Below are 27,744 nucleotides of genomic sequence, written 5' to 3'. Positions count from 1 at the left end.
TATGGTTAAGAGTCTGTTTTTTGGTTTGTGTGTCTCTTTTTTTTTTCTTTTGCTCATTTGTTTCTTAAATTCCACACATGAGTAAGATCACATGGTACTTGTCTTTCTCTGACTTATTTCACTTAGTATAATACTCTCTAGCTCTATCCATATCATTGCAAATGGCAAGATGTCATTCTTTTTTATGGCTGAGTAATAGTCCACTGTGTATATGTACCACATCTTCTTTATCCATTCATCAGTTGATGGACACTTGGACTGCATCCATAGGTTGACTACTGTAAATAATGCTTCTATAAACATAGGGGTATGTGTATCCCTTTGAATTAGTGTTTTTGTGTTTTGGGACTAAATAACCAGTAGTGTGCTTTCTGGGTGACAAGGTAGTTCTATTTTTACTTTTCTTTTTTTTTTTAACCCATACTATTTTCCAGAGTGGCTGCACCATTTTGTATTCCCACCAACAGTTCATGCTCACCGACACCCATTGTTTCTTGTGTTTTTGATTTTAGCCATTCTGACAGGTTTAAGGTGATATCTCCTTGCGGTTTTGATTTGCATTTCCCTGATGATGAGTGATGCTGAGCATATTTTCATGTGTCTGTTGGCCATCTGGATGTCTTCTTTGGAGAAATATCTGTTCATGCCTTCTGCTCATTTTTTAATTGGATTATTTGTTTTGGGGGTGTCAAGTTTGATAAGTTCTTTATAGATTTTGGATCCTAACCCTTTATCAGAGACGGCATTTGCAAATATCTTCTTCCATTCAGTAGATTATCTTTTAGTTTTGTTGATTATTTCCTTCATTGGAAACTTAGAATAATTTTAATAGTTAAAAATATCTATCCATTATATGAGAGTATAGGGTCCTCACAAAGCAGTAAGCAAAACAGACTATGCCTGAATTTTTTATTATCATTACAATTTGGTTTTGGGGTTTTGGGTTTTTGTTTTTGTTTCAGGTTTTGACCTAATTTGGTGGTTTTGCTATCTATCCCATCTGAGCACAAGAGTAAAAGACTTGAGAAAGAAATGCCTGGGAGAAAAGTTAAAACTTGATATCATGCAATTCCTTGCATCAATGAGTAAATTGAGAATTAGCAAAAGCCCACGATTGTCGACTTTTTGAAGCTGGGTTTCTTAGAGCAGCAATCAGGACATACTTTGAGAGCCACCAGTCTAGCCAAACCCTCCCATTTGTTTTCTGCAAAAGTTACTACGGCTCACAAATATCTCTGGGTTTCCCCAAGGTCACCAGTTAATTATTGACATAGAAAGTCTCCTCCCAAAGTATCCCAGTGATTTCCCACATCGCACATCAGGGATGCATGTCAGGGATAAAGGAGGGTACGTGTGTGGTGTCGGCCTGAGCTCTAGGTATGTCTGGTGGGGTCCAAATTCAACACAGACTGCAAAGCTTTCTATCTATATGCAGAAGAAGAGAAGCTTGGAACTCATTTCAAAAGCTGCTTCTGCTGGTGATTTAAAAACACATCTTTTTCTCCCACACACACACTGATATGGACCTGTCCCCTCTAGACACCAGCTTTCCTAGACCCAGTGGGCCTGAGATCAAGGTGTGACTTGTTCAGAGCTGACCAGGAAGGAAGGGCCTGGGCTGGCTCCTCGGCTCTCTCCTCCTGCCCAGAAATGGTTAATTGCCAGCTCCAGGCTGCCTCCAGCCCAGCCCTAATTGGCGTGATCTCAAGCGGCTGGCTGACCGTGCTGGAACCGCAGCAGCTCTGGGCCAGGCTGGAGCTGCGCGGAGCAGCAGAGGCATTCTTCCAAGGTAATGATTAAGCTAAGCGTCTGGCAAGGGCATAGGCAGCAGAGCTGGGAAGGTGAGCCCTATTCACACCTCAACCAGGTGGTGGTGGCCAAGACTGGTTTGGAAGGCAGGGCCCCAGGGCACGGGGGCCCAGAGCTGACAGCCACAGCCTCCCCCTGCACACGGGCATCAAGGAGCATCTCAGGCCGGAGTCTCTGCTGCCTGCCCTACTGGGACCCTGCCCTCAACCCTGGCACCATGAAGCTGCAAAAGTTCTGGACTGGTCTGGAATACACCTGCCGGCTCCTGGGCATCACCACCGCTGCAGGTAAGACCCCGCCTCCCAGCTGCCGTCCCCTGGGCACTAGGCACAGTAGACAAGGCTGCTCGAGGGGTGGGAGCCAGCAGGCTGGGGACAGATGGACACATCTGGCCACATCAGCCTTTACTTTTCTTCCCAGTGCCTCCAGAAACTGCTCTGCAGGGTGAGCCCGGGTGAGGGTGAGCCCGGGTGAGGGAGCCTGGTGCTGGATCTCCACTTGGCTGGCCCCCACCCATGTGACCTAGGGAGCCCTCGGTGTCCTCATCTGCAAAATAAGTAGAAAGGGTCTCCTCTACCTCCTTGACGGTTATTGTAAGGTGGAGGTGAGAGCGGAAGCTGAAGGTATAGAAGCCCAGGCAAATGTGAGAGTTGGATGCTTCACCGTATAGTCATGAAGCCGGTCAACAGAGCTTGTCATGTTTTACTCAAACCACAGCTCCATTTCAAGGAAAGAGAATTCCCAGCACTTGGGACAGGCTGAGGTCCAGCAGTGGACATGGAGATCCCAGGCTTCCCTTGCCCTACTTCCCCCGCCACTAACAGAAAGTCCCATGGAAATCCAGTCCCCCTTTCTGTGGTGTGACCTCAAGAACGCGCCATGGGTCTGAGGTAGAATGGCTCCCTAAGCTGGGCTCCTCTCCCTCACTCTGCCTGATCACAGGGCTGCTTGACTCTCAGAGCAGAACCAGAGCAGCCTGGTTCTGCCTGCTCCCTTCCCCAGTGTAGATGCCAACCTTTGGCCCCTCCAGATTCCCCACATGGTCAGGGTCTGTGTGAGAAGTCAATATTCTGAGCTCTCAGCTCTAGGCTCCACTGTCCCTTGGGCATCAGGAAGAGATGCACATCGCTCGCCTAGTCCTTCCTTGCCACTGGACAACATCCCGTATGAGTCTTGGCAAGTAAGAAATGTCCCCCAGCTCAGGACTCCAGCTGTGCTGGTTCCAGCCCCCACTCAGTCATTTGCTGATGTGTGACCTTGGGAGAGCCACCTAGTCCCTCTAGGATGGTACTTTCCAATCTGGACCTGCTGGCCAGGTGTTTTGGAGGATCAAGGATGCACAGAATGAGCAAAGCTCCGTGAAACTGAGCCCATAAACCTCTTGGGAGAAGCCCACATGACCTGGTTCCGAGTTCGGTGGGATGGCTGGCTGGTGGGCTCTTCTAGCATCTAGGTCTTCACAGGAAGTTAGCTGTTGGGGAAGGTCTAATGACATTCCTTCTATTGCAAGATGGAGCACCTGAGCCCAAATAGAGGCAGCGACCTTGCCCAAGGTCACCCTGCAGATCAGAGGGACAGCTAGTCTGGAGCCCAAGGGCCCCAACTTTTGAAAAGGCCAGGACTCTGGCCAAGGAACTCCCTGCTCCCCAGAGTCAGAAACCCTGCCCAGTGGACACCAGGAAGGGTCTGGAATTGCTCTACTGAGGGCCCTGCGTAAATGGCCCCATTCCTTGACCTCAGTAAATGGGCTGATTGGGGAACCTGTCCCCGCCTCTGCCAGAGCCACCTTGTCACCTACATGCAAGGGAATGACTGCCAAGGTGCACAACTTCCCATCCTGGGGAGAGGAAGGTAAACCTCAATAGGGCTTCTATGTCTGGAATTCCTGGTCTACCATGTTGATTTTGAGCCCACCCTGCTCTCCTTAGGCCTTGGTTTCCAGGTAGGTAAAATGTACTCTTTTCAGCTCTCAGGTATTTTGGTCATAGCTCCCCTTGCTACAGTCTGCCCAGAGCTGAGGCCTGCCTCCTCTCAGGAAGCTGTTTTAAGATATATCTATTTTCCCAATAGCCTTGCAAAAGACAGCTTAAAAGTCTGATATATCTCAGCCAGTGGAAGGGTTGGTGTGCGAGTGCGTGCGCGCACACACACACACACACACACACAGTTAACCACAACTCTTATCTCTGTGCAGAGGGCCACTGTTAATGCTGAAGATGAGTCTTCCGCTTGGTTTTGATATAGGACCCAGGCTAAAAATAGGCCATGAGTTGTCTTTTAATGGCCAGACTTTCCAGTAATCTTGTTGGAGCCTTCTAGAGTGCTGGGAGCAAGTGGGAAGCTAGAGAGAGGGGCTTCAGGGCTCTTGGGCAAATCTCAAGTTTCTTCCAGCATTACTAAACTCCTGGCCTGTTTCCAGGGTTTAAGATTTGCAAATTCCTTATTCCCTTAAGCCTCTTGTTATTGAAATCTCTGTTGAGAAGTCCGGGCCTCATTTACAATAACACTGCTATAGATAGGAAATAAGGCTTGAGACAGAGGCTGTCACTTTGCAGAAACCCCAGGAGATCTAAGGTAGTCCTGGTCCTTCTATGAGAAGTGTAGGTTCTCCAGAAGCTAGAAAAAGCATGTGGCCCAAGGTTGCTCAGAGTGTCACCAGCAGAGACAAGGGAGCTGCCAATCTGGCAGCCTCTTCCCTGAATCCCCTTTTCCTCTGCAGATGAGATCTGGGACCGCTAGAGGCCCAAGGGTACCAGACCCCAGGTGACTCCACCAGAATGGCAAGGCCCAGTGGCGATGGCCCAGCTGGCTGAGTTCATCTTTTCTTCTCCTCCCAGCCACTCTGGATGGAGCTTCATCAAGATGTCCAGGGGTCCCCTGGGCCATTGCTGCCCCACCCCCATGCCCAGCCCTCACCACCAGTGGGCACGACGAGCAGTGCCACTGCTAAACAGGGGTAGACAAGCCACAAACAGAGAGCACCCGGCTGAACTGTTTCTAAAATTAGAAGATTCTCTCCCATGAGACTCTTTTTATGACTTTGAGCCAGTCATAAGTTTTCGAAATCATCACAGACCTTCTCCCAAAACTTGTCTTACACTTGGCCAGCTTCACTCATTTTCATTACCTCCCTGGCATGGAAGGCTGTGTGTGTGTATGTGTGTGTGCACATGTGTGTGCGTGCGTGCACCTATGCATGCGTGGACACATGTGTGACCACTGGTGTCCCTCCTGCTGAGATGGGGCTCCAGGAGTCACCCAAAGAAGCAAATACAGCTAGGGAACTGCACACAGACTGTGAGCACTCCACACCTCCCTGTCCAGATGTTAGACACCCACTTGTCCAACCCTCAAAGCAGGTTCTCACTGTGTCCACATAAAGGTGGGGTCGTGACGTCCTGAGTTGGAGACTCAGGCCCGAGAGGATGCGTGGCCCTGTGATTTATTTTCACTACAAACCAACCATCAGAAGAGAGAACCTGGGGATAGGTTTTACTGAGATGGGAACACAGAGGCACAGAGTGCTCTTTCTCTGTCTTACAAGACCAGTCCCCATATCTGTTCTTGGAAGGCTTTGAGCTTCCACAATCCTCTTAATCCCTGAGGGAGAATCTCCCTGTGCTTGTGCCTCACTCCTCAGCCCTAGTGAATGGAAAGAACCCACTGTGTCAGCTGTTTGTTGAGACCTCTGTGACTTTCCTCGGGGCAAGGAGGCTCAAGAATGAGGCTTCTCACTGCCAGCACTTGAGGGATTTCTTCGCTCTTCCCGCTCTACCCTGGGGTAATAGTTGATAATGAACATTTTGTGACCAAGCCCTGTGCTCCATGGCCTAGATGTATCATTTCCTTTCAGCCTCATAATTACCCTTTGAAGCCTCATCAATGCTCATCATCACCCCCACTGTATGTGGGGAGAAACTGAAGCTTGGTGAAACACCTTGTCCAGGGTCTCACAACCAGGAAGCAGAGAGGCAAGTTTCTAACTGATGAGGGTCTATTCCTGAGAACCTTTGTCTCAAACAGTGTGTCCTCCACCTAAATCAGGCTAAAGGACATGTCTTTCTCTGGTTTGGCAATCCCAAGATGCAGGATACAATACCCACAGAGCCTTGTCTGAGGCCATACCATACACAGGCTCAGGCGGGGGGGGGTCACGCTGAGGTTGGGCACAGTTAAACACAGCATAGGAAGCATGACCAAATACTACCAAAGACTAAAGACTCTGATATTTGATCCAGATGTTCATTTTCTCTCTCTGAATAATTGCCGTGCAGACTTTGACTGACACTACCATAACCATCCAGCCAAGTCCATTCCTGGACCTCATCAGAGGACAGACAAATCTGCTCACATTTCCGGAGGGAACTATAACAGCAGGACCTTCCATTTATGGGTCCAGAGATGCATAACTGACAACAGTGAGAGGAAGTCATGATCTTGCTACAGCCCTGCCAGTGTCTATGAGGGCCAAATGCTGATCTTAGACGTATTTTACCCATGAGGAAACAAGCTCAGAATGTCCGTGTAGCTTGGCATGGGTCACATGGTCCGTAGAAAGCAGCTCTGGTATTGGAGGTCCAGTCTGCCCACTCACAAGTCAGTGAGGCAGGGGCACATCCTGGGGCTGTCTGCACACTGCTCCAAAGAGAAGGGCACCACACAGCCAGCAAGGAAATGGGCCGGCATTGAGACAAGGCCATTTAGAATGAGCCCTGCTTGTCAGGCTAATGTGCTCTTTCTCAAAAATCAATGATTTTAGATCAACCTGGAATCACTTAGGGGTTTTGTTTTGTTCCAGGTTTTTGACCCATTAACCTCTTCTCTACATAAAGGACAGCGCTGCATTCCCAACATTCCCACTCCTTACCAATACTCAGTTCGAAATGGAGATTTGGTTTATTAATACAGCCTAAGACAAAAGAAGCATTTAAACCCATTACTTTTTAAAGAGTACTGAAGAGTAGAGCAAATGCATAGTTTGACCTTAGCCCCATCAAAGTCTTAAAAAAACAAAACAAAACAAAAAACTAATGCTTCTGAGACAACCATCTTGGGCCCTCCATGCTAATTTCCAACCTTCTTAAATGTGTATCCCCGTGACCATCTCCTGCCATCCAAGGAAGCTTCGTGCACTTCAACATGTCCACAAGTGGATTTATTACCCAAGCAAGACCACATTGTTTTCAGAGCCTCAAAATGGATGTTGACTGCTTTTCTTTTCTGATCTGATTGTCCTAATGAGTGAATAAAATATCCCTACCTCTGTTCCACTCTCTTTCCACTGAAAGATCATGTGATTTGGTTCAAACACTTTTTCTTTACTTCCTTGTACCTGTATCTTCCTTAGATTTAGAACAAGGAATCTGTAACACTATTTAGGATTCATTTATTCAGCAAACATTTGCTGAGTCCCCACTCTGTGCCATGTAGACACATAGATCTACGCTACACAACCTTTCCTGAAGTCTGAAAAAGAAAGATGACCCCTCCCCTTGAGAAGCACAAGGTCCGACCAAGGAAACAAGCCAGAAATTACACATCCTAGCATGATTCTCTTCAGTATAGAGTTTGGAGGGGTGAATTTGTGTCCTTCTCTACTAATTACTAGCTGTGTGACCTTAGGCATGTTACCTAGACACTTTAAACATCAGTTTTTTTACCTGTGAAATGGGGATAGTGAGGGTACCTACCTTCTGGTGCTCTGTGAGCATTCAAAAAAACAATGACTAAAGCAAAAACAGCCTGGCACATAGATTCTCGATCAGTGCCAGTTAATTTTTAAAGGCATGTGTAGAACTCAGGGACTGTATAGTATGAGTGATGGGCTCTTCCTGTCAGATGGAAAAAGAAGGAAGACCAGAGGAAAGGAACAAGGCAATCTATGACCCTTAAAGCTACAAAGTGAGGAAGGAGTTAGAATGTGAAGTCTTCTACTGAGTAACATTTTCCTTCACATTTTAAGGTTGGGTCATTAGGATCAGCTCAAGGAAATTGGGTTATTTCTATACTACATGTAGTGACCAAATCGGAAGGAAGATGGTAGCCTCATTTTTTTTTAAATGGGCTGACAATTCTCTTAAAATTGTCCTCAGTTCTGAACAACCATCTGAAGAGGGCTATTATCAAAAAGGATTGTCCTTACATACCAGTGGCAGATGCTAAGGAGAGAGAGGCTTCTGTGGGCTCCCCCTGAACCTTCCTAGATTACAGAGGCCAGGAGAAGGTCTGATGAAGAAACATGGCTTATGAGTATCTGGAGGTTCAGTTATTGTTTCTGGCACCAGGAAAACTGTCATGTGGAAGGGTGAGCAGATGCATTCTTTCTGAATGTGAAAAAGAATAAGAAGTAAATACCTTGGGCAAATACTTTGACCTGAAATCAAGACCCGGAAGAAATTTCCCCTGTGGGTCCTTACAAGAAAGATGCTATTCTGTGTTAGAGGCAATGTCCTCAGTAGTATCAGTGAACCTGCAGGATTGTAAATGACATCATCACCAAAAAGTAGCATATCGGCACACGATCTATGCTACACAACCTTTCCTGAAGTCTGAAAAAAGAAAGGTTATTTTCAACTCACTCTATAGAACTAGCATCACTCTAATACCAAGACCATACAAAAGCATCATAAGGAAATTACAGACATATATCCCTCAAAACACAGAAGTAAAAGTCCAAACAATGTTTTAGCACATAAAAAATAAATAAATAAATAAATGCCAAGGGGGTAGTATATCATAAACAAGTGAAATATTAAGGTTGCTTTAATATTTGAAAATCAATCAATATAACTGACCATGTTAACAAACTAAAAAAGAAAAGCTTATATTATGAAAATAGGTACAGAGAAGGTATTTGACAAAATTCAGCACTGTGTCATGACAAAAACTATCACCAAACTGGAAAGAGAAGAAAACTTTCTTAGCCTATAAAAAGCATCTACCAAAAAACCCTATAACCACTTACAAGTCAAAGATCAGGTGTTTTTCTCCTAAGTCAGCAATAAGACAAGGATGTCCACTATCATCATTTCTAGACAATGTTGTATTAACGATTCTAACGAGTATGATAAGGCAAGAGAAAGAATAAAATGCATACAGATCAGCAAAGAAGAAGAAAAACTTGTTATTCACAGATGACATGGTCATCTATGGAAAATCAGATGGAGTCTACCAGAAAAGCTGCTAGAACTAATAAAGGGTTCAGTAAGTTGCAGAAGACAAAATCAATATACAACAACCAATCATATTTCAATATACTAGCAACAAAAAATTAGAAAATGAAAAATTTGAAAGACAATGTATAATAGCATCAAAAATATGAAATACTTGGGGATGAATCTGACCCCAAAAGTGTAAATAAAAACCTGTACACAGGAAACTAAAAAAAAAAAAAAAAAATTGATGAGAGGTAATAAAAAGACCTAAATAAATGGAAAAATATTTCCTGCTCATGGGTCAGAAGACTTAACATTGTTTAGATGTCAATTCTTCCCAAAACTGCTGTACAGTATAAATGCAATCTTAGTCAAAATTCCAACAGAGTTTTTTCTAAAACTTGAAGGCTGTTTCTAAAATTGACATATAAATGCAAAGGTCTTAATATAACCAAAACAATTTTGTAAACAAAGAGCAAAGGACGTTAACACTACCTGATTTTAACACTTACTATAAGTCTACGGAAATCAAGACACTACAGTATGGACAGAAAGAAAAATAAATAGAATAATGCAACAGGACAGAGTCCAGAAATAGACCTACACATATATAAACAACAGACTTTTGACAAAAGTGTGGAGAAAATTTAGAAAGAATAATTTTTTCAACGAATTGTACTGAGCAATATCCCTTTACCAAAAACTGAATGTCTATCTACACCTTGTACCATACACAAAAAAAGACAAAAAATTCACCTAAATGTGAAACCTAAAACTATAAAACTTTTATTTTTTCTTAAAGATTTTATTTATTTATTTATTTATTTATTTATTTATTAAAGAGAGAGAGAATGAGAGAAAATGCAAATCAAAATAAAATGAGACACTACTACATAGTATTAGAATGGCTTAAAATAATGACACATCAAATAAATAAATAAACAAACAAACAAACAAATAAATAAATAAATAAAGACACATCATACCACGTGCTGAATGTTGGCAAGGATGGGGAACTCTCATATACTCCTGATGGTGATGTAAAATGGTGCACTCACTTTGAGAACAATTTGGCAGTTTCTCAAAAACTTAAACATATACCTACCATATGATCCAAACATTCCACTCCTAGCTATTTCTACCCAAGAGAAAAGAAAGCAAATGTCCATACAAAAATTTCACATGAATGTCCATAACATCTTTATTTGTAATAGTCAGAAGCTAGAGAAAACCCAAATGCCCATCAATAGATGAGTTATAAACTAACCAAGGTATATCCATACTACTTAGCAACAGAAAGGCATAACTACTGATACATGCTACCAGACGGATAAACCTCAAAATAATTCTACGAATGAAAGTAGACAGCCAAAAAAGAGTACATGCTGTATGATTCCATTTTTATAAACTTCTAGAGGATTTAAACTGATCTCTAGTGCCTGAAAGCAGATCAGTGGCTGTCTGGGGGCGAATGGAAGTGTGGGAAGATAGTATTACCAGGAAACTATAAGTCATTCTGCTTTCTGTGTCCCTCATGTTCTGGCAGGTTGGCTCAGCTAGATGTGCATGATAATGGCAGAGGCAGGAAAGAGCAGGCCCAGTTCACAAACCCACTTCATATCTTTGCTTGCATGATGCCTGATAACATCCTCTTGCCCAGAGCAAGTCACATTGCTAAGCTCAGATTCAAGGGGTGGGGAAACAGACTTCATGCTAGCAAAGTCACATAACAAAGAGGGTGGACATGGACAGGGGCATTACTGCACACTACCACAAGGCCTCCTACAAGGCCAAGAAAAACCAATCTCCTGGCTGGCCAACTTTGGTGTATAACTCATGTTTAGAGAATCAAGGTTAGAGAATCCCCATCGGTGCATTCTCTAGCCTTCAGGAAATTCTCCCCACACAGGCTTGTGGGAGGTGTTAGGGGTACTGAGTGCCACGCTATAGTCTAAAATCTCTTCTACTTGAATATCTAGAAGCCACAGCTTCTCCTGAGTTAAGAAATCTACAGCTACTACCTTCTTATCTCAATGGATTATTAACAACTGGCTCCAGCATCTTCATGTTCCTAGAAATGGTGCAAATCTAGCTTTTCTCTCTACAACCAACCATGACACTTTCAGAACCTAAACCATCCCCAGCCATTGTCATCAGGTGGTACATCCTTACCTGAGATGTCCTTACAGACCCTAAGACTAGTAGGAAGCACACCATACTTGAGGATGAAGAAGAGCCATGAATATAACAGGATGAGTTATGAGGTTGCCTTCAGCTGCAGTGAACATGACATTCTCAACCTTCTCCCTGGGCATCCAGAGCCAAGATCACTGTCTGGCATGAAAAGTGACCTCTATGGCCCCCAGGGCACTGCACTGAATGTAAGATGGATATCAAAACTCAACCCATCTATGGAGTCAGAGCAGACAACCTACAGCCAACCATGAGGTCAGCCCTGGGACAAAAGCGGCACAAGCCCGGAGGCTGCCAGGAGAGCCCCTCGGCAGTCAGCACCACGGACAGGCCACATCCTCGTGAGCACGTTGGCCCTAAGCCCTTGGCATCCCTCGAAGGTTACACAGAGGACAGGACACAAGAGACGTTGAAATGGATGGGGCTTTGGACGACTGATATCCCAGTCAGGCCTGCAGAAGGGACCTAAGACAGGAAAATCAATGAATAAGCGTCAGTGTATAGATAAAAGCTCTTCAGCCACCATAAAAATGTGTATTAATGGAAGGAAAGGATGAGAATAAGCCCTCTTCTCCCCCTCGAGAGTGCTTGCCTTTCTCAGGCAACAACAAGCTTCCTCTCCTGATAATTCTATTAGCCATCATCTAAATTTGCACAACACTCTATAATTTACTAAGACTGAATGTTTACAGTCATTAATGCATGCTTTTATTATCCCCATTTTCTGGAAGAGGAAGCAGACAAGAGTGATGATTTGCTTGAGGAACCAGGACTCAGCTTTCCTGATCAAGCCTCATGTTCTCTCTGCTATAGGACAACACCCTCAAAGCTTCCACCCACCCTCTGGGACCAGAGCTTCAGGACACCCAGGAGGAGGCTGAGAAGGTGGTGTGCCACAGGGTCTCAGTCCAGCACCTCTGATCCCTGCTAACCTAAACTAGAACAAACCATTCAGGAAGGCTACTCAGAAGAAAGCCCTGGGAGAAGAGAAAGCTGTGCCTTGTCCCGGAAAGGAGGGATAGAGACTAGAGGGAAGGGGACAAGGTGAGGAGGCCAGGCTTGTCCATAAATGCTAGTGGAGGAAGAGTTCACTCCAATGAGTGTCAAGGAAGCAGCCTCCTGGGGGGCTGTGCAGGAGAGGGGAGACAGAAGCCAGGGGCGGACTGCACTGGGTTGGGCTCCTAATGTGGTTCTGTTGGCCTGGGACTAGGAATAACAGGAACCCGAGGGACAGAAAACAGGGAAGGATGGAAGGCATCAATGGGCAGCTTAATGTTGGTATAAAAATGGTTAGATAACCGCTCCGCCTGGCACCCCTTCCACCTACAGTGCAAAACCCAACACATCTGGGAATCAAGGCTGCTCTTGGGGGCTACTTTCTTCTTATGGAGAATTGATTATAATGAAGCCCTGATTCTGGAGACATGCATGACATTCATTTCCACCCTCAAACTGTCAGCATCTCTGTCTCCATGCCCAGCTCTGGGAAAAGGCCTCAGGGTCATTTGTTGGAGTGAATTATTGATCCTGATTGCCCAGGTCACTCTGAACCGGAGTCCTTCAAAGGCGAAGTTTCAGAGCTACCCACCAGGCTGCCTGGTAAGGAGGAAGGAGGACCAGAAGTACAGGCTGGACTCCACAAGTAGCTTAGAGGCTCCCAAACCCTGGGCCATGAACATCGCCAGATGCCAGGGCTGCAGGCACTCAGTCTCGGGGTCACAAAGGGGCCAATGCTACCATTGGCCACCACTGGGAGTGAATTGTCTCCTTATGTGGACGTTGAGTGCCTCTTTAAATTTTGTGCCCAGGGGCCCTGCTGACCTCCCCCTCATCCTGGCTCTGCCAGGTGCCACAACTTCTCTGTGTCTTACAGACAGCCCTGCCTAATTCTGGAAACTGGGGAGAGTTCCTGGGTCCAACTCCACAAAGCAAGGGTTGTACCCTTTCTCATCCATGGGGTCGACAGGAGGCCTCCGGGAGAGCAGTCCTGGGGAGTCAGACACGCAGGACACAGGATGACCAAACCTCTTCTCACACACCAGTCCCATCTTTCACCTACCACTCCCCCTTCCAATTTAAGACCACACATCATGATCTTTTCCTGGCTTCTGAAATGCCCCAGTTCTGGAAACTAGTCCCTTGGAAAAAAACATTTTAGGATACTCCAGACCCTCAGTCAAACCGTCTTGGAGTTCTGTTTCCGGGTCACGTGGAACTCTGGTGCCTTCCAAAATCAGCTTGTTCCCAGCACAGGTCAGTGAGAACAGCAGGCTAGCAGCATTCATGGCAATGGCCCCTGCGGTTGGCTGGGGGAAGTACTGGATGCAATTCACAAAATCCTCCTGCAGGAGGGGGTCTCAACTTTTGCTTTCCTCACTTTTTCCACTGGGACTTTCTATAAAATGAATCTGTAGAAGGGAGCTACTTTGGATGAGGCAGAGCCTCACTGATCCTGTGTGAAATCCTAAGATATTATACCCCCGATAGGATTCTGCAGCCCAGAAGTAGTCTCCAGACATCACCCAACCCCTAGAAGACTGCATCTCCCAGGCTGTGCCTGAATTTGAGCAGGAGGAGAGGTGCTGCAGGACCTAGGAGCCCATAGGTTGGCTTTCTGACAATCAAGCTGGGGACCAGTGAGAAGGGCCAGAGGACCAAGGGGTATTGGGAACACGCTCCCTGCTGAGAGTCAGAATATAGACCAGACAAAGGAACTTCTGTGCCAAAAATCTCAGGTAGTTAAGAAGATAGGATAAGCTGCTTTTCAGTTATCTGTGGCTGCAGAATAAAACTACTTCAAACTTTAGTGACTTAAGGCTACATCAATTTTATTATGCTTGAAATGTTGTGGCTCAGGAATTCAGGCAGAAAGCAGTGGAGACGGCTCAGCGCATGAAGGCGGAGATCTCAGGTGGGGGGCTGCAATGGAGCATCTAGGGCTGAACATCTGGAGCTTTGCTTCTGACTGTTGGTTTAGCTCATCAGTTCTTCTCCACTTCGCACCTGCTGGGGCTGTGATATCGTCTAGAAACTTCCTCACTGACACATCTATGCCTGGTGGAGAGGGTTGAGCTAGCGGGGGACTGGTCATGAATCTCTCTCTCTCTCTCTTTCTCTCTTTCTCTCTCTCTAGCATTCTCTCTTTCCATGGCTCACTTGGGCTTCCTCACACATGGTGAGGATGCTCAGAAGCATCAGACTTCTTACAGAGGGAGTGGCTGCCCCAGAACCAGCATTTGAAGAGGGCTGGGCAGAAGCTCTTTGTGAACTGCAGTGTAAGTCTGGATCATTCTATTGGGCAAGAGAGTCACTAAGGCCAGCCCCCATTCAAAGAGAGGGGATTAGACTCCACCTTTTAATGAGACAAGTTGCAAAGAATTTGTGGTCAGCTTCCATCTAATGCACCCTATGCTAACAACGAAACCCCATCTAATGCACCCTATTCTTACAAAGAAACCCCAAATTGCATTGCTATAATTAGGGGTATTTCTCTCACCTAACAGTACTAGGTACATGGGGGGCCAATTCCCATTTTCTGCCAGAGAGCCCAGCAATTAGATTACCGGTCTGGTCTCTGGGACTGTTGCTGCCCCCGGGATCAGCAGGAATACCTTCACAAGGAGACCATTCCTAGCTCACTTTACCTCAGTCATGGCCGCTGGTGTGATGTTCAGAAGCCCAGGAGGCCTTTGAGGAGATAAGTGCTGGGGAGGAGATTAAGTTCTCGCAGAAGCAGGCCTCATGCCCAGGGTACTTATTGGCACCTAGACTGTGAGAATAGAGTTTCCCCCAGAAACGCGGGGTGCAGCTTTCTCCGTGGACTTGGCTCCCTCAGAGGGGCAGGAGGAAGTTGCAAGGTGCAAAAAGACTTGAGGGTGTGGGCCCGGGATGTCACACTGTTGCTGCCCCAGGTAGAATCCATGACCTTGCCGAGTTACAGGAACTGCACAGAGAAGCCCACGGAACCGTGGCAGCAGCTCCAGACTCTCGTTCATGCTGCTCCGGGCTCTCGTTCGTGCAGCCTTGGCTCCTGACCTCGCCTTGCCTTCCTTCTCGGTGGAGCCATCCTGGTTCCCAGGCAGAATGGAGCCTGCATTCAGCATGTTTGCTGGGCCCTGTCCCACCCTCCACGGCTCTTCATTTCCTGGGTCCGTGACAGTCGCTCCAGCCCGTAGTTCTTTACCAGGCCCGGAGCACAGGCTATGCCATAAACGAGGGTGCAGACTGACCACTGGGGACTCTGGACCCTGGCCAACCGGAACGACTCTTGGATGGCTGGGTGGAACTGCCCTGGGCAAGGAGATTGGGCTGGGGCTACTTCTGACCTTCAGAAGAGAACTCTGCTCAGGCTTGGGGCCCCGCACCGAGCCCTCAGGTTGTGGGGCAGAGGGGCCGTCACCACAACCCGCACCTTAGGCACCAGGAAGCTCCCTGAGGCCATGAGGCGGTCTTTGGCCATTCTGTGGCAGAGTTACAAAACTCCATTCACCGCTGGGCTTGGGGGACACGGCAGTCCAGTGCCCATGGCAACGAGGGTCTCATGCATGTGACACCCCCATTCACATGAAGGCCCCCAGGAAATGTGCTCCCCACCAGCACCATTCACACCACAGTCCTCCTCTGCTGGGGGTTCCTGGAGCACCCTGAAAATCAGTCCTTCTTCCGGCTTCCCTCTGCCCCCTTTCCACCAGCCTGCCCTGGGCCAGGCGCTGCACCTCCAGGAGTCTTGCTGGGATGTTTCCATAAATAACATGGGGTTGAGGATTCCCACCTTGAGGGATGCGGTCCAGACTACATAAGATGCATGGGGGTGAGGGGGTTGCTGAGTGCCGCACGTGCTGGGACTTCCTTGAGAGGTAGCTGGGCTGGCTGCAACGGCAAGGCTGGCCCTTCTCTGTGCCTGGAGAGCTTGTCGGAGCCCCCAGGCAGAACCAACCTCCCCTCCTGATCTCCTGTGCCTACTAGCACCCACGTATTAAAACAGGTGAACAAGATCCTGGGCACACCATCAGGAGCCATGACCAGAACTTTGCTTCAGGCCAGGCCAACAAAGGAGCCAGTGCCTCCTGGTGTGCTGGGACACCGGGAGGCCATGATCACTCAGAACATGGTTACTTCCTCCCCTCTGTTGCTTCCTCTCAGCCAAATATCACCAAAGCCTCTTACCCTGTAGCCCGAGGTCAGGTCGCTTTCTGAAACGCCAATCTGAACATGTCGCTCAGCTTCCCCAAAACACTGAAGGCCCATCCTGTGCACGCTGATATTTCAAGACCCACTCCCAGGCCTCGGCTCACAAGGATTGCCCATAGCCCCCTTCTGTGCTAAGTGCTTACCCATGGTTACCAAGGTAAGAACTCACAAAACGGGGATTCCAGCCCAGCTCTCTCTCTTCTCTGCTGTTTCATCGATTTGTTTTTTTAACTGCAAACCAGTGCTGCCCCTACAGCATTCCTAGAATGCCCCTTTGACTATAGACCTTTTGTTTCCATCAGAAGGCATCAGAGTAAGAGTGCCAAACAAATCCGGGTAAAGGGCTGAGTTCCCAAGACCCTTTCCTGCCACCTGCTGGTCACTCACTGCAAGGCCATGCAAATCTCCAAAAACTGACCCCGATCCCGGAATGCGCGCAAGGGACTGAGCACCTCTAAGGTGCTTGGCACTAGTCAGCTAACTGAATCCTTATAACCACCATGCGCAAGAGGGGCAAGGTGGAATCTGAGGGTCAGAGAGACTGAGTGACTCAGCTTTTAACCAGCAGATGTGAGACCGAAATGCTGGAATGGCCCAGTTGGCAGGTTGGTTTTGCCTATGTGCTCTGTGCCTCAGTTTCCCTCCCGTAAAATGAGGATAACATAAGACTTTCACATAGGACTGTCGTGGTGATTTAAAAAGTTAATAAGTGCTAAGTGCTGAAAACAGGACAGGATAGTTAGTGAAAACTAAATAGATGGGCATTTGTCTGCAGAACACACACACACACACACCACGCACATAGGCACACATCTCACATGTGCACACATTCACACACACACAGAAAGATAGACAGTGGAAACCAGGAAACAGTCTGCCACCTGGAGCCAGATTCTCAAGTTTGGTCTGCAGGTCCTTTACTTTCTGGCGTGTCCTTGGAAGTATGGGGCATAGTGACTGACTGAGCCTTGTTTTCCCCAGTAAAATAGGAAGCACAGATGTGCCTGTGTCTCAGGCTGCCGGGAGGAGTGAGCACAAGTGTGACTGTCGTGTATAAAGCATTAAGTGCTCTGTAGGTCATGCTGACCCTCTAGAAGGGTCTGTGGCTGCTCAGCACTCACGGCCCCTCACCTGGTACAAGCGTGAACATCTAGAACCTGAAGAGGGCAGAGGCAGTGTCCTCCATGGCTCTAGACCAAGCCCAGGGGAGCCCCGGAACCTTCCCTCACCAAGCATACTTAGGCATCTCCCCTCCCTTCCTAGACTGAAGCACCCTGTGCCCTGCTCCCTGAGGTATCTCCACAATCCAGTCCTCTCAGAAGTGAAGGGGGAGGTGCCGGTGGCCTCAGTGTGGGTCCTCACATGGTTTCTCATTTCCATATGGACAAAAGGCTCAGGACACCAGGGATGGAAGCTTACTGGATGTCTTCCAGGGAGGAGAGTCATCAAACTCAGGGAAACAGCCTCCTGAACAGCAGAGATGAACGGCCATGTACAGGCAGCCAAACACGACAGCCTAGCGCTGCCATCTTTGATTCTCTGGGAGGGAGACCAGAGGAAGCCACAACGTGGCCACTACGAGAGGGTGTCCGCTGACCCCAGAGAGAAATGGAGGATACATACAGTGTAATCAGTTAGGACCAGAAAGAATTCTAGTTAGTGGGCCATGCAGCCCTGGAGGAAGGTTTCAGGACCCGTCAGTGCTGTCTGTGGAATGTTTCCATCGGTGAGCAGATGGGGTTGGAGCCACAGCTCAAAGAGTGAAGCAGGGAGAGCAAGGGAATCCCTGTGAGGAGACAGCCTGGAGCCAGCAAGTCTGGAAAGCTGTGTCCAAGACAATATTCACTCTGGACAAATGGAAGGTTGAGTACTTGTGTGCAAACCCCAATAGCCAAGAAGGGGCAGGAAGAAGGACGAAGCTAATCAGCTTCTCGTGTCAGAGCAAGCCCTCAGGGGCTCAGCTGCAGTGGGTCCAAAGCAAGGAACCAGGAAGTATCATACAGCTACCAAAACAGCAAGTGAAAACGGGGTCACAGAAACAGCTAGAACAGTGATCCGGGCAACAGGGGTTGGGAAGGTCCCACCCATGGCCAAGCACTGAACCCAGACCCACAGCACATATGGGCATGGCCTGCAGGACAGTGAGGGCCCTTGAAGCCATGACTTCTGTGGAACCGAGGGGCTGGAGGCCTGGGAGCATATGTTGTCTCTGGGGGCATGAGGCATGGCCAATGTAGGCAGAGGAGGAAAGGCATCTGCGATCTGGGAGCTGGAGTAAAAGACCTCTGGGGTTCTGCTGAAACCCGTCTGGTTTCCAGAGACCAATCCAGAAGGCTCCTTGTTCCCTTGCGTTTTCCCAGCCACCATACCTGTGCCTGGAGAAGAGCCTCTCTGGCTCTCAGTCCCCGGGGAGAAGGCTCACTCTACAGCCAGGGAACCTTCCACGGGGCCGCCGTGTGGCTGCAGCACCCAGGCCCACCCTCCCCTCTCCTCTTCCCCTCTTAGTGTTGATCGGCGTGGGCACTGAGACCTTCCTCCAGGGGCAGTTCAAAAGCCTGGCTTTCTATTTGCTGTGAGTATGTGTGCATGTGCCCTTCCCTGCTGGCATGTTCTGGTCTGGCTCACCCTAAGGCTGCCCCACTAACACAGAGTAGCCCACACCCCTTTTCCATGCTAACTCCATCACATCCCACAGGTGGAAGCCCTAGAGGGGACTTCTAGTTTGGCTTCTGGTTTGGGCAGGGCTTTGGTCAGATCATTATTCCGTCCCTCTACCTACACACCCATCCATCCATCCATCCATCCATCCATCTCTCCATCTACCGACCCAGCCAGCCAGCTACCATCTCTCCAGCCATCTATCTTTTCAATCATCTCTTTGTTCAGCAAACACGAACCAAGCTTGTTTCAGAGAGAGAGGAATCAGCTCCAAAGACTATATGTTTAAGCCCTTCTATATGCCAGGCACAGAAAAATGTCTTATTTACATGTGTCCTTTAACTCCAGCAGCATTGTAGAAGGGCATACTGTCCTAGGTTTTCAGATTAGAAGATTTAGAGGGAGTAAGCAGCTCAGCCCGCACCAACAAACTCATGAGCAACAGGGCCCAGAGTCAGGCCTGGGTCCATTTAGTTCCCTAGCCTCTGTCCTTTCTCCCCAGACAGCCGCCTTCACAAATGCCAGCCAACGGGAGATAGACCACTGTGCAGTGGTGGCCTGAAGAGGGAGGACACCCTGGGGGGAGGGGGGGGTCTGCCAGCTCCCGAGGGACACGGGGCACCTGTGCTCTCTGCTGCGGGCTCACCAAGCTGCCGCCTGCACCCACCCTCATCCGGGCTTCCCTTGCCCAGGACGGCTCTTTGATTTGCTGTGTGGATCGGCCCCCACTGTCTCCCAAACGTCTTCCACCCGCCCAGCCCATTTCCACTTTGCCACAAAATTCGCCACCTAGAAACGCAGGGCTGTTCTGGAACCTTCAGCCACGGCCACAGCCTCCAGGCCATATTCCTCTGCCAGCTCCTTGCCTCCGTTTTATTTCTTGTCACTCAACTTCCACCTCAGGAATCTCTGATTCTTTCTCAGACTCCCTGCCTCACCTCACCTCCAAGCCCTTGCTCACTGCATTGAGCATCCAGGGTGACTTACCACCCACCTCGATGTCCCCAAAGCCTGATGTTCATCCCTGGCATTCCGCCCTGAGAAGCCTGCCCTGAGCCTGGAGCCCCTGATGCCTACAAGTGACTTCTCTTCACTCTGAACTCCCCCCATGTCTTTCTGAGCCTGTTCCCCCAGAATCCAGAAACCAGCCTGGCCTTCGTCTTCTCCTCCTCTCTCTACCTAGCTTCCCCACAAACATCACTTGACGTATGAGTTAGATGTGATTATCCTCCTATAACAAGTCGGGTCTATAGCCACTTAATGCAAACTACATTTTGCCCAGAGCCCTGCCCCTCCCTGACTGCTCTGTCCCTGTCCCAAGGGGACACCAATCCCCTCTAGTCACTCGGTGGTCCAGTCCTAGAAGACTTGATTTCCAGCCTCAGGTCCCTCCGGCCCCCATTCTGAGTTAGTTTATGTTCTCCCCCGTGCAGTGCTCCATAGCTGCAGGGATGGGAGCCCCTGCCTGCCTGCCTGCCCGCCCCACCCCTCCGTCCCTTGTGTCCCTCCCGCACTCATTCTCCCCATTCCTCAAGGGCCATCTCAATGCTCCGCCTCCCTCCTCTCTCTTCCCACGTCCCTCTTCTTTCTCCCTGGCACACATGCGGTCTCTCCGGCAGATCTCAGACTCCTGCCTCTGTGTACCCCCACACTCAGGGTGTTCCTTGACTCTAGCACACCCCTGTGTCACTGTCACTCCCTCCCCCATGTCTCTAGGACCCAGCAGGGGCCAAGGCTCAGAGTAGGCTCCCACAGGCACTGAGCTATCGTGGGCTTTCTTCTTGTTCTTCCCCACTTCTCTGCACACCAGCTTCTGCTCCCATCTTTCTCCTTCCTGGGGCCTCCTCACGGCCTTCCTCACACTCACCCACAAACACCAGCCACACCACTGGCTGAAGGGTCTGCGTGGCTGGTGTGGCACCCTAGGGCCGAGGCCTCGGTTTGTGGGATCCCACTAACCACAGCAGGGCTCTCGGCTTGGATTCGCTGCCCTGCCTGAGTGACCAGACCTTCCTGGCCTCAAGAGGCACAGCTTCTACAGCACCAAACAGGACCCCTAGAGAGCCACTCCACAGCCCAAGCCTCAGTTTCCTCCTTATGCCCCATTCCAGGATCTAGAAAAAGATGTGATGCTTGTTTTATAAACTATGTGCCCCAGTGTACTTGTTAGAAACACAGGCTCTGGAGTCTAAGGGCTGGGTTCAAATCTTGCCCCTGCTACCAATCTGCTGTGTGACCATAGCAAGGAGCTTGACCTTTCTGTGCCTCGGTGCCCTTAGCTGTAGGCTGAGGGTTAGTACAGTGCTTCAATCATAAAATTGTTAGAAGGACTAAATGAATTGATATTGGTGAAGCCCTTAGAACATGCTTGGTGCATAGTGCTCGTTACATAAATGTGGATATTCCATTTGAAAGCTGAGGAGTAAGTGTTAGAGAGATGCTGGGAGACAGAGAGAGTAGGAGAGAATAGGGATTAAGTACATAAATGCTTATGGAGAAAGACCGAAAAAATGATAATAACTAACATTTACAAAATGAGCACTATGTGCCCCATTTGAAGGGTTTTCCAAATATCAGCTCATTGAGACCTTTTAACAATTTTATTGCTGAAGCACTGTAATTCTGTCAGTTTACAGATGAGGACGCTGATGCACAGAAAGGTCAAGTCCCTTGCCTGAGGCACACAGCTGATCAGTAGCAGGAGCAATGCCCAGGTTCCTGAGGAAATTCTGGCCCCAAGCCACCTTCCCCTGTGGCGTAGCCTCTCCTTTCACTCATTCATTCACTCCAGTGATATCCATGGAGCTCTTAACAATAAGCCATTCCCAGAGTGGGCCTGGGCTACAGGGAAGAATTAGGGAAGGAAGTGACAAAGAGAGTTCACAGGCTGGTAGCTCAGGTCACACAGTAAAACACAGAGAAGCAAGAGATCACGAGACAGACAAAAGGAGGAAAGAGGAGTCCTTTCAAGAAGGGCTAGCTTGTGCAAAGTCCCTGTGGCACCTGGTAACTTCCTCTGTAGTCAGAGGACTATGGATTTTTATGTAAGGCTTTAAAGGCATGCTAAGAAATTTCAATTATATAGGACTTTCCAATAAAACACGTAAGTTCCATTCCCGAAGATTCTGATATATAAAGTCTGAGGCTGGCCCAGGAGTCTTTGATTTCACATATTTCCCAGAAGATTTGGATTGGAAATTCCCTGGACCACACATGGAACACGAGGAGATTTTGAAGCAATGTGGGTTGGGAAGACTACAGTTCCATTCAGAGGAAGCCCTCAGGGCAGCCAGTGGGGACCGAGTGGAAGAGCAGGAGAGGGAGAAGGGAGGGCAGGGAGTTAGAGAGGCAGAAAAGGGGAGACAAGTGCAGGGGCCAAGGGGGAATCACCCATACTCAGGTCATATAGGTGAGGCCAGAGACTGTTTGGACAGTGGGAAAAGAGGGAGAAGGAAAGGGATCTGGAACAGATCCAGCCTTCAAGTTCGTACAACCAAGCAGCAAATGTTATGTTAGTGACAGTAGTAGAAGGATGTGCCTGCTAGTGGCCACACAGGGGGCCAGGGTCAAGGCAGCATCCTCCAGTGGCCTACACTCCCACACCCATCTTTGGGCCCTGGCTGGCACCTGTCCACTGAGGCCTGACCCAGCATAGGCCCTGGCACGGAGGCAGCTCCTGGCAAACACTGGCTGGGGGGCCACATTAGGTCAGGAAACTCCTGGACAATCTGTCGGCAGGAGATGGCCAGGAGCCCCAGAGGCAGTAAGAAAAGAGGCTCTGGAAGAGCAAAGGGCAGATCAGAGGGCTCTAGAACTCCCTTCCTTGTCTCCACCACAGGTTCATAGGCACTGCCGTCTCCGTGTGTGAAGGGGCGTACTTTGTGACTCAGCTGCTGGCCATCTGCTTCCAGTAAGTAGTCTCCTCCTAGCCCCAGGTGCCCCCACATACAGCCCAGGTGAGGTCCTGCTCCTGAAGCCGCTGTGATGGCTGCCCTCCCCAGCCACACAGCCAGCCCCTGCCCAGACACAGCTCAGTCCTGCAGAACTCAATGGCCCCCGTTCTCTGCTCCTAACCAGAGGAGCAGAGTGAAGCATCCACCTAGGGCCCGTTCCCACCCAGAAGCCCCGGCAGAGTCCATTCCCACCTCCAAGAACAGCCCGTAGCTGCACCTGCCATCCCAGGCACCCATGGAGAGGGAGGACCCTGCGGAAGGCCGGATGGTCTTGGAGGCAGCAGAGCTAGATTGCAGGAACTGGTTCTTTTTCCTGCTAGAACCCAGGCACAAGGGCTCTAAGGATCCCCTTGGGAAGCCACATGGTCACAGAGGCCCATACTTGCTATCCAACAGTGCTCAGTTCCTAAACACTGTCATCATTGTGGCCAAGAGCTGTCCCTGGACCACAGCTCTCAGAACCTCAATAGTTGTGTCTCTAGGTAATCAGAGAAAGAGCCAGGCCTCAAATCCAGGTGTCCTAGCACCTTGCAAGGCCATCGGCTGCCTCCCAAGGTCACCAGCCCTGAGACAAAAGCCTTCTTCCTTTCTGATGAATGGCACAGTCAAGGGATCTTTGCAACTTCTCTGGGACAGGGGAGGGAGGAGCCCTGAACCCAAAGGGGCATTTCACTCTGTTCTGAACTCCCTCCTCTCCCAGCCAGGGTCTGGTCACAAAACAATGTCCACCAGAGGGCACCAATGAGCCACGGCTATTGTTTGCAGATGGAGGGCCCTGCTCTGAACCAGACTGTCGTCCTCCAGCCCCCACCACTGCCCCCAGACTAGCCTGAACAGACCAATTCACAGGATGAAGGAGATGAACCTAAGGCAAGCCCTTTCCTTCTTTGAAACCCGGAAGCAAGAGTGCTGAGGAAATGGGCTCGGCATCAGACCTCTGCCAGTTTAAAAAGGGCCTGTTTATAAAGGGACCTTGTAAACTGAGGGCCATTTTAAAAACAGGTCCCTCTGGGGCTGATGCCATCTTATGCCTAGGCGAGGCTCTCTGAGCCGGGTCGAGCTGGATTCTGGCCTATTCACTCAGGGGGACAAGCGGCTTGTGCAGTGCCCAGTCTACACAGCTGTCCCAGCCAGCTGTTTCCCAGACCGCATGCCTCCTCCACTCCACTGAGGACCTCTCAAAGGGCCCCTGAGTCTCCTATTCTCCTTCCCACTACCTTTGCTGAATCCTGGTATCATTGCGCTCCCTTCGCCCTTGACAGAAAGAGCAGGCGAGACAGCCTTTCAGAAAAATTGTGGGCCCTCTTGAAGGACTCGGGCAAGATACCTAACTGTGGAACCCATGATGAGGACCCCAGCCCCTGGGGAGTGTTTGGCCAGAGGCCACTAAAGAGAACATGGGCACAACAGGACTCGATCCCAGCCTCTAATAGCTTCCCATGTCCTGGGGCTTTTCTGGGTTGTTTCCTATTTCCTGCTAATCCTGGACTCGGCCCCCACCCCCACCCCCCTGCTGCCAGGTGTCAACCAGAGTCCCTGGCCTACAGAGCAAGGGAGAAAGCCCGCTGGCTGGGCTGCTTCCAGAAGTTCCTGGCGTACGTGCTGCTGTCTGTGGCCTGCTTTCTCCATCCCGTCCTGGTCTGGCACGTGACCATCCCAGGTAGGAGCTCCAGGAGTTAGTGGGGGGAGGAAATCTACCACAGGTGGATTCTGAGCAGGAGGGGCTGAATCCCCCCTCATAGACCTCAGTGACATCGGCCCCCACCCCTAGCCCCACTGACTTCTTTGGCCTAGATCAAGGGAATGAGGTGGGGTCAGACATCCTTCATGTTGATAAAGTAGTAGGAATGCCCCTTCTTGTAGGCCCAGAGGCTGCACCCACAAACGGAGAACTTTCCTCCAATGCCTGCGTGTGGTCTGGGCCTTCAGAGGGTACGAGATGGTCACTTCTCTGTCCAAACCCTCCCATGTCTCCCCAGTGCCTACCCATTCCGGGCCAAACTCCTCAGCCTGGTTTGGAAGGCATGCTGTGAGGGGACCCCAGTAGACCCTCCAAGCCTCGTCATCTTCCCTCCCACCTCATAGTCCGTGCTAGTCAGCTAGAAGCCAGCACGCCGTGCTCCCACCCCTGGGTTTTGCCCACAGCCCTTCTGCTAGTACCCTTTTCTTCCCCACTCCCTAGCTGTGAAAACCCGTCCCTCCTCGTGACCGGCCTAAAATGCCGGGAAGCCCAGTGTGCAGGGAGACAAAGTTGGAAGGCAGAGCCTCCTCTTCCTTCCTGTGGTTTCTCTTAATGTACCTGTCTTAGCAACTCAAGGCCACTCTGCTCAACCCTTGGTGGACTCCAGAGGATTCAGCAACGATGAGGCCAGGGCGAGCCACAACCTCCTGCTCTTTAGAGAGGGAGAGACACCCAGAGGCCTCCTCGGGATAGGGCAGGCCTGCAGGCAGGAGAACCAGGGCAGCAATCTCAACCTGAGACGGAGAGACCTCTAGGCTGGAGACTGGGAGAGATGGGTGGGGAGGGAGGGAGGGTGCACCCAAGAGAGGGACCCATGCTAGGCCAGCCCCACCCAGTAGGATTTACACTTTCCTCCATCTTTCCTGAGAAGGCTGAGGAAGGAACATCTCTGCACTTCTGGGAATGAAAGGAAGCCCAGTTCTGCAGTTGGAGCCCAGTATCCAGAAGAGAGTGCAGACCCACCGCAGGCATTGCAGGTCCGGCCCAACACGAGGTCCTAACACAGAAGCTAGGGATGGTGATGAGAGGACAGGCAGGTGGCCCCAGGGTTGGCTATCAACAGGCAGGGGCCTCAGGCACAGGGCTCTCTGGCTAACAGTCAGGAGGAGGTTCCAGTGCAGTGCTGGCCCCATGGACATCCCTTAGCCAGACAGCAGGCCTGGCCCTGAATCAGAAGGGAGTGTGTGAGGACAAGTCAAGGGTGCAGGCTGGAGCCTGGGGGGCCTGAGCATGCCACGGTGGCCCTCTGGAATGGTGGGCTCGGACAGCATTCTGTCTGGCTCCTCCCCAGCACACGTCCAGCCTCCTGACCTCCCGCATTCCTTCCAGGCTCCATGCTCATCATCACTGGCCTGGCCTACTTCCTGTTGAGCAAGCGTAAGAAGAGCAAGTCCTCCCCGGAGGTGCTGGCCTCCCCTGAGCAGTACACGGACCCCTCCAGCAGTGCCGTGAACACCACTGGCTCTGGGGACACCGAACAAACCTACACCTTCCACGGGGCCTTCAAGGATGGGCCCGGCTCCCTCTTCGTCCACATGAAGAGCATCCTGAAGGGGGCCAAGAAACCCAGTGCCCTCCAGTGCCCAGACACCCTGATGGGGCTGACCTTGGAGCCCGCTGACTTGCTGGTCAAGAAGAAGCAGGTACACTTTGAGGACAGTACGGTCAGAATCATCCCGTCTCTCACTGAAGACCTGGATGATGGGGACAGCGAGCCGGAGGAGACCACCTCTGACACCACCCCTATCATCCCTCCCCCATAAGCCCCTATCTTCCTGTCTTCTCTCGCAGACACCAGCCTGTTCTGAGTCGCTCCTTCCAGCCTGAGGGACACTCAGCAAGGGGTCTGCGGAGATTGATGGCCCTGCCTGGAGTTTCCTGATACCTAAGAGACCCCCAGGAGCTGGGGGTCATCACAGGTCAGGGCTTCAAGGCGTGACCAGACTTCCCCATGGTAGTTAGGCTTCTGGGACCATCAAGGGGTATGGCAGATCCTGCAGATCCTTGAGGAAGGCGCAAATGAAGCTCGCGCTGCCCCAAGCCAGCACAGGTTCCTCCTTCCTGGACACAGAGTGGGGAAATTCTGGTGCTTTCCCCGAAAGAGACCATCAGTCCCGCTTCACATAAGGCTGCTTTGGCACCAGAAGCCAGTGGGCTTCTCTTCTCCAGACACGAGGACCCAGCACTCAGCAAGGACTCATCATCCATCCCATCTCTGATGCAACAACCCGGCTCTGAACAACCCCACGGGAGTGTTGGTTATGAGCAGATCCAAGGCAGGTGTTGGAGGTAGCCCTAGATCCCAACCCCCAGGCGAAATCGCTCCAGAGATAGAAGGAAGGCAAGGCTGCCAGCCATCAGGATGGGAGGAGCGGGAGCCGTGGGCCGCCTTCTCTGTGTGTCCTGGGGCTGGGTGCTGGGCAGCAGGAGATACAGAGCCCTTCAGGAAACAATGCCGCTCTGTGCTCCCTGCAGGGAAAGCCGGGTTCATTCCAGAAGCATCACTGAGGACTCCTGGCATTCCCACCACATGAACTTTCCCGAGATTCCAAGCAGATGACGTAAACCAAAAGGTCTTGGACGGTGACAAGGATTCAGCGGCGCCAGTCCCTGCACAGCACCCAGTGCCAACAGTGTGCGGGGTGGGGGGCAGGGGAGTACTGGGGAGGCAGTGGTCCCCAGACACCAGTCACAGAGACACTGCCACGCCATGCTCAGCAGCCTGGTGGCAGAATAGGTGATAAATATACATTTGTTTTCAATGAAGGGAGGGAAGAGGAAGGAAAGGGGGGCGGATAGGAGGGAATTGGGCAGGCAGGTCAGTTTTGGGACACTGGATGAGGGAAGAGACAGTTAACCTAGCATGAACAAAGAAATTTCAATCAGATATCCTTCAAAGATTTGCAAAATGGTATTTGTTTCTAAAAGGTGTCTTTTGGTTCATGGGATTGTCACAAGGAAGAGCAGACACATTATTCATAAGCAGTCTCAGTGAACCAGTAATCTGAAGAAACAGTTATATTGTTTCCTTGTGAGTGTGTGTGTG

The 27,744-nt window shown here is 50.0% G+C and overlaps 1 protein-coding gene across 1 annotated transcript; it reads left to right on the top strand.

Annotated features, from left to right (window-relative positions):
* Positions 1–1,769: 1,769 nt before the first annotated feature.
* Positions 1,770–27,744, top strand: LOC111145413 (transmembrane protein 72). The gene is made up of 5 exons (XM_022500291.1): positions 1,770–2,096; positions 18,852–18,918; positions 22,843–22,914; positions 24,478–24,617; positions 26,028–27,744. Exons 1-5 carry the CDS (start codon positions 1,793–1,795, stop codon positions 26,459–26,461), a joined length of 1,017 nt encoding a protein of 338 aa, XP_022355999.1. The 5' UTR covers positions 1,770–1,792; the 3' UTR covers positions 26,462–27,744.

This window comes from Enhydra lutris, unplaced genomic scaffold (genome assembly GCF_002288905.1).
Source record: "Enhydra lutris kenyoni isolate GAN:26980312 unplaced genomic scaffold, ASM228890v2 scaffoldscaffold12, whole genome shotgun sequence".
In the NCBI taxonomy this organism is placed as follows: domain Eukaryota; kingdom Metazoa; phylum Chordata; class Mammalia; order Carnivora; family Mustelidae; genus Enhydra; species Enhydra lutris.
The sequence above is the reverse complement of the archived record's forward strand: the minus strand, read 5'-3'. Positions and strand labels throughout refer to the sequence as shown.

Bases quoted from the DNA above. Each gene is read 5' to 3' on its own strand.
- LOC111145413 (XM_022500291.1), top strand. From the start codon at position 1,793: ATGATTAAGCTAAGCGTCTGGCAAGGGCATAGGCAGCAGAGCTGGGAA. The intron at 2,097-18,851 runs GTAAGACCCCGC...TTCCCCTCTTAG, and splicing joins GGGCATCACCACCGCTGCAG to TGTTGATCGGCGTGGGCACT. The intron at 18,919-22,842 runs GTGAGTATGTGT...TCTCCACCACAG, and splicing joins AGCCTGGCTTTCTATTTGCT to GTTCATAGGCACTGCCGTCT.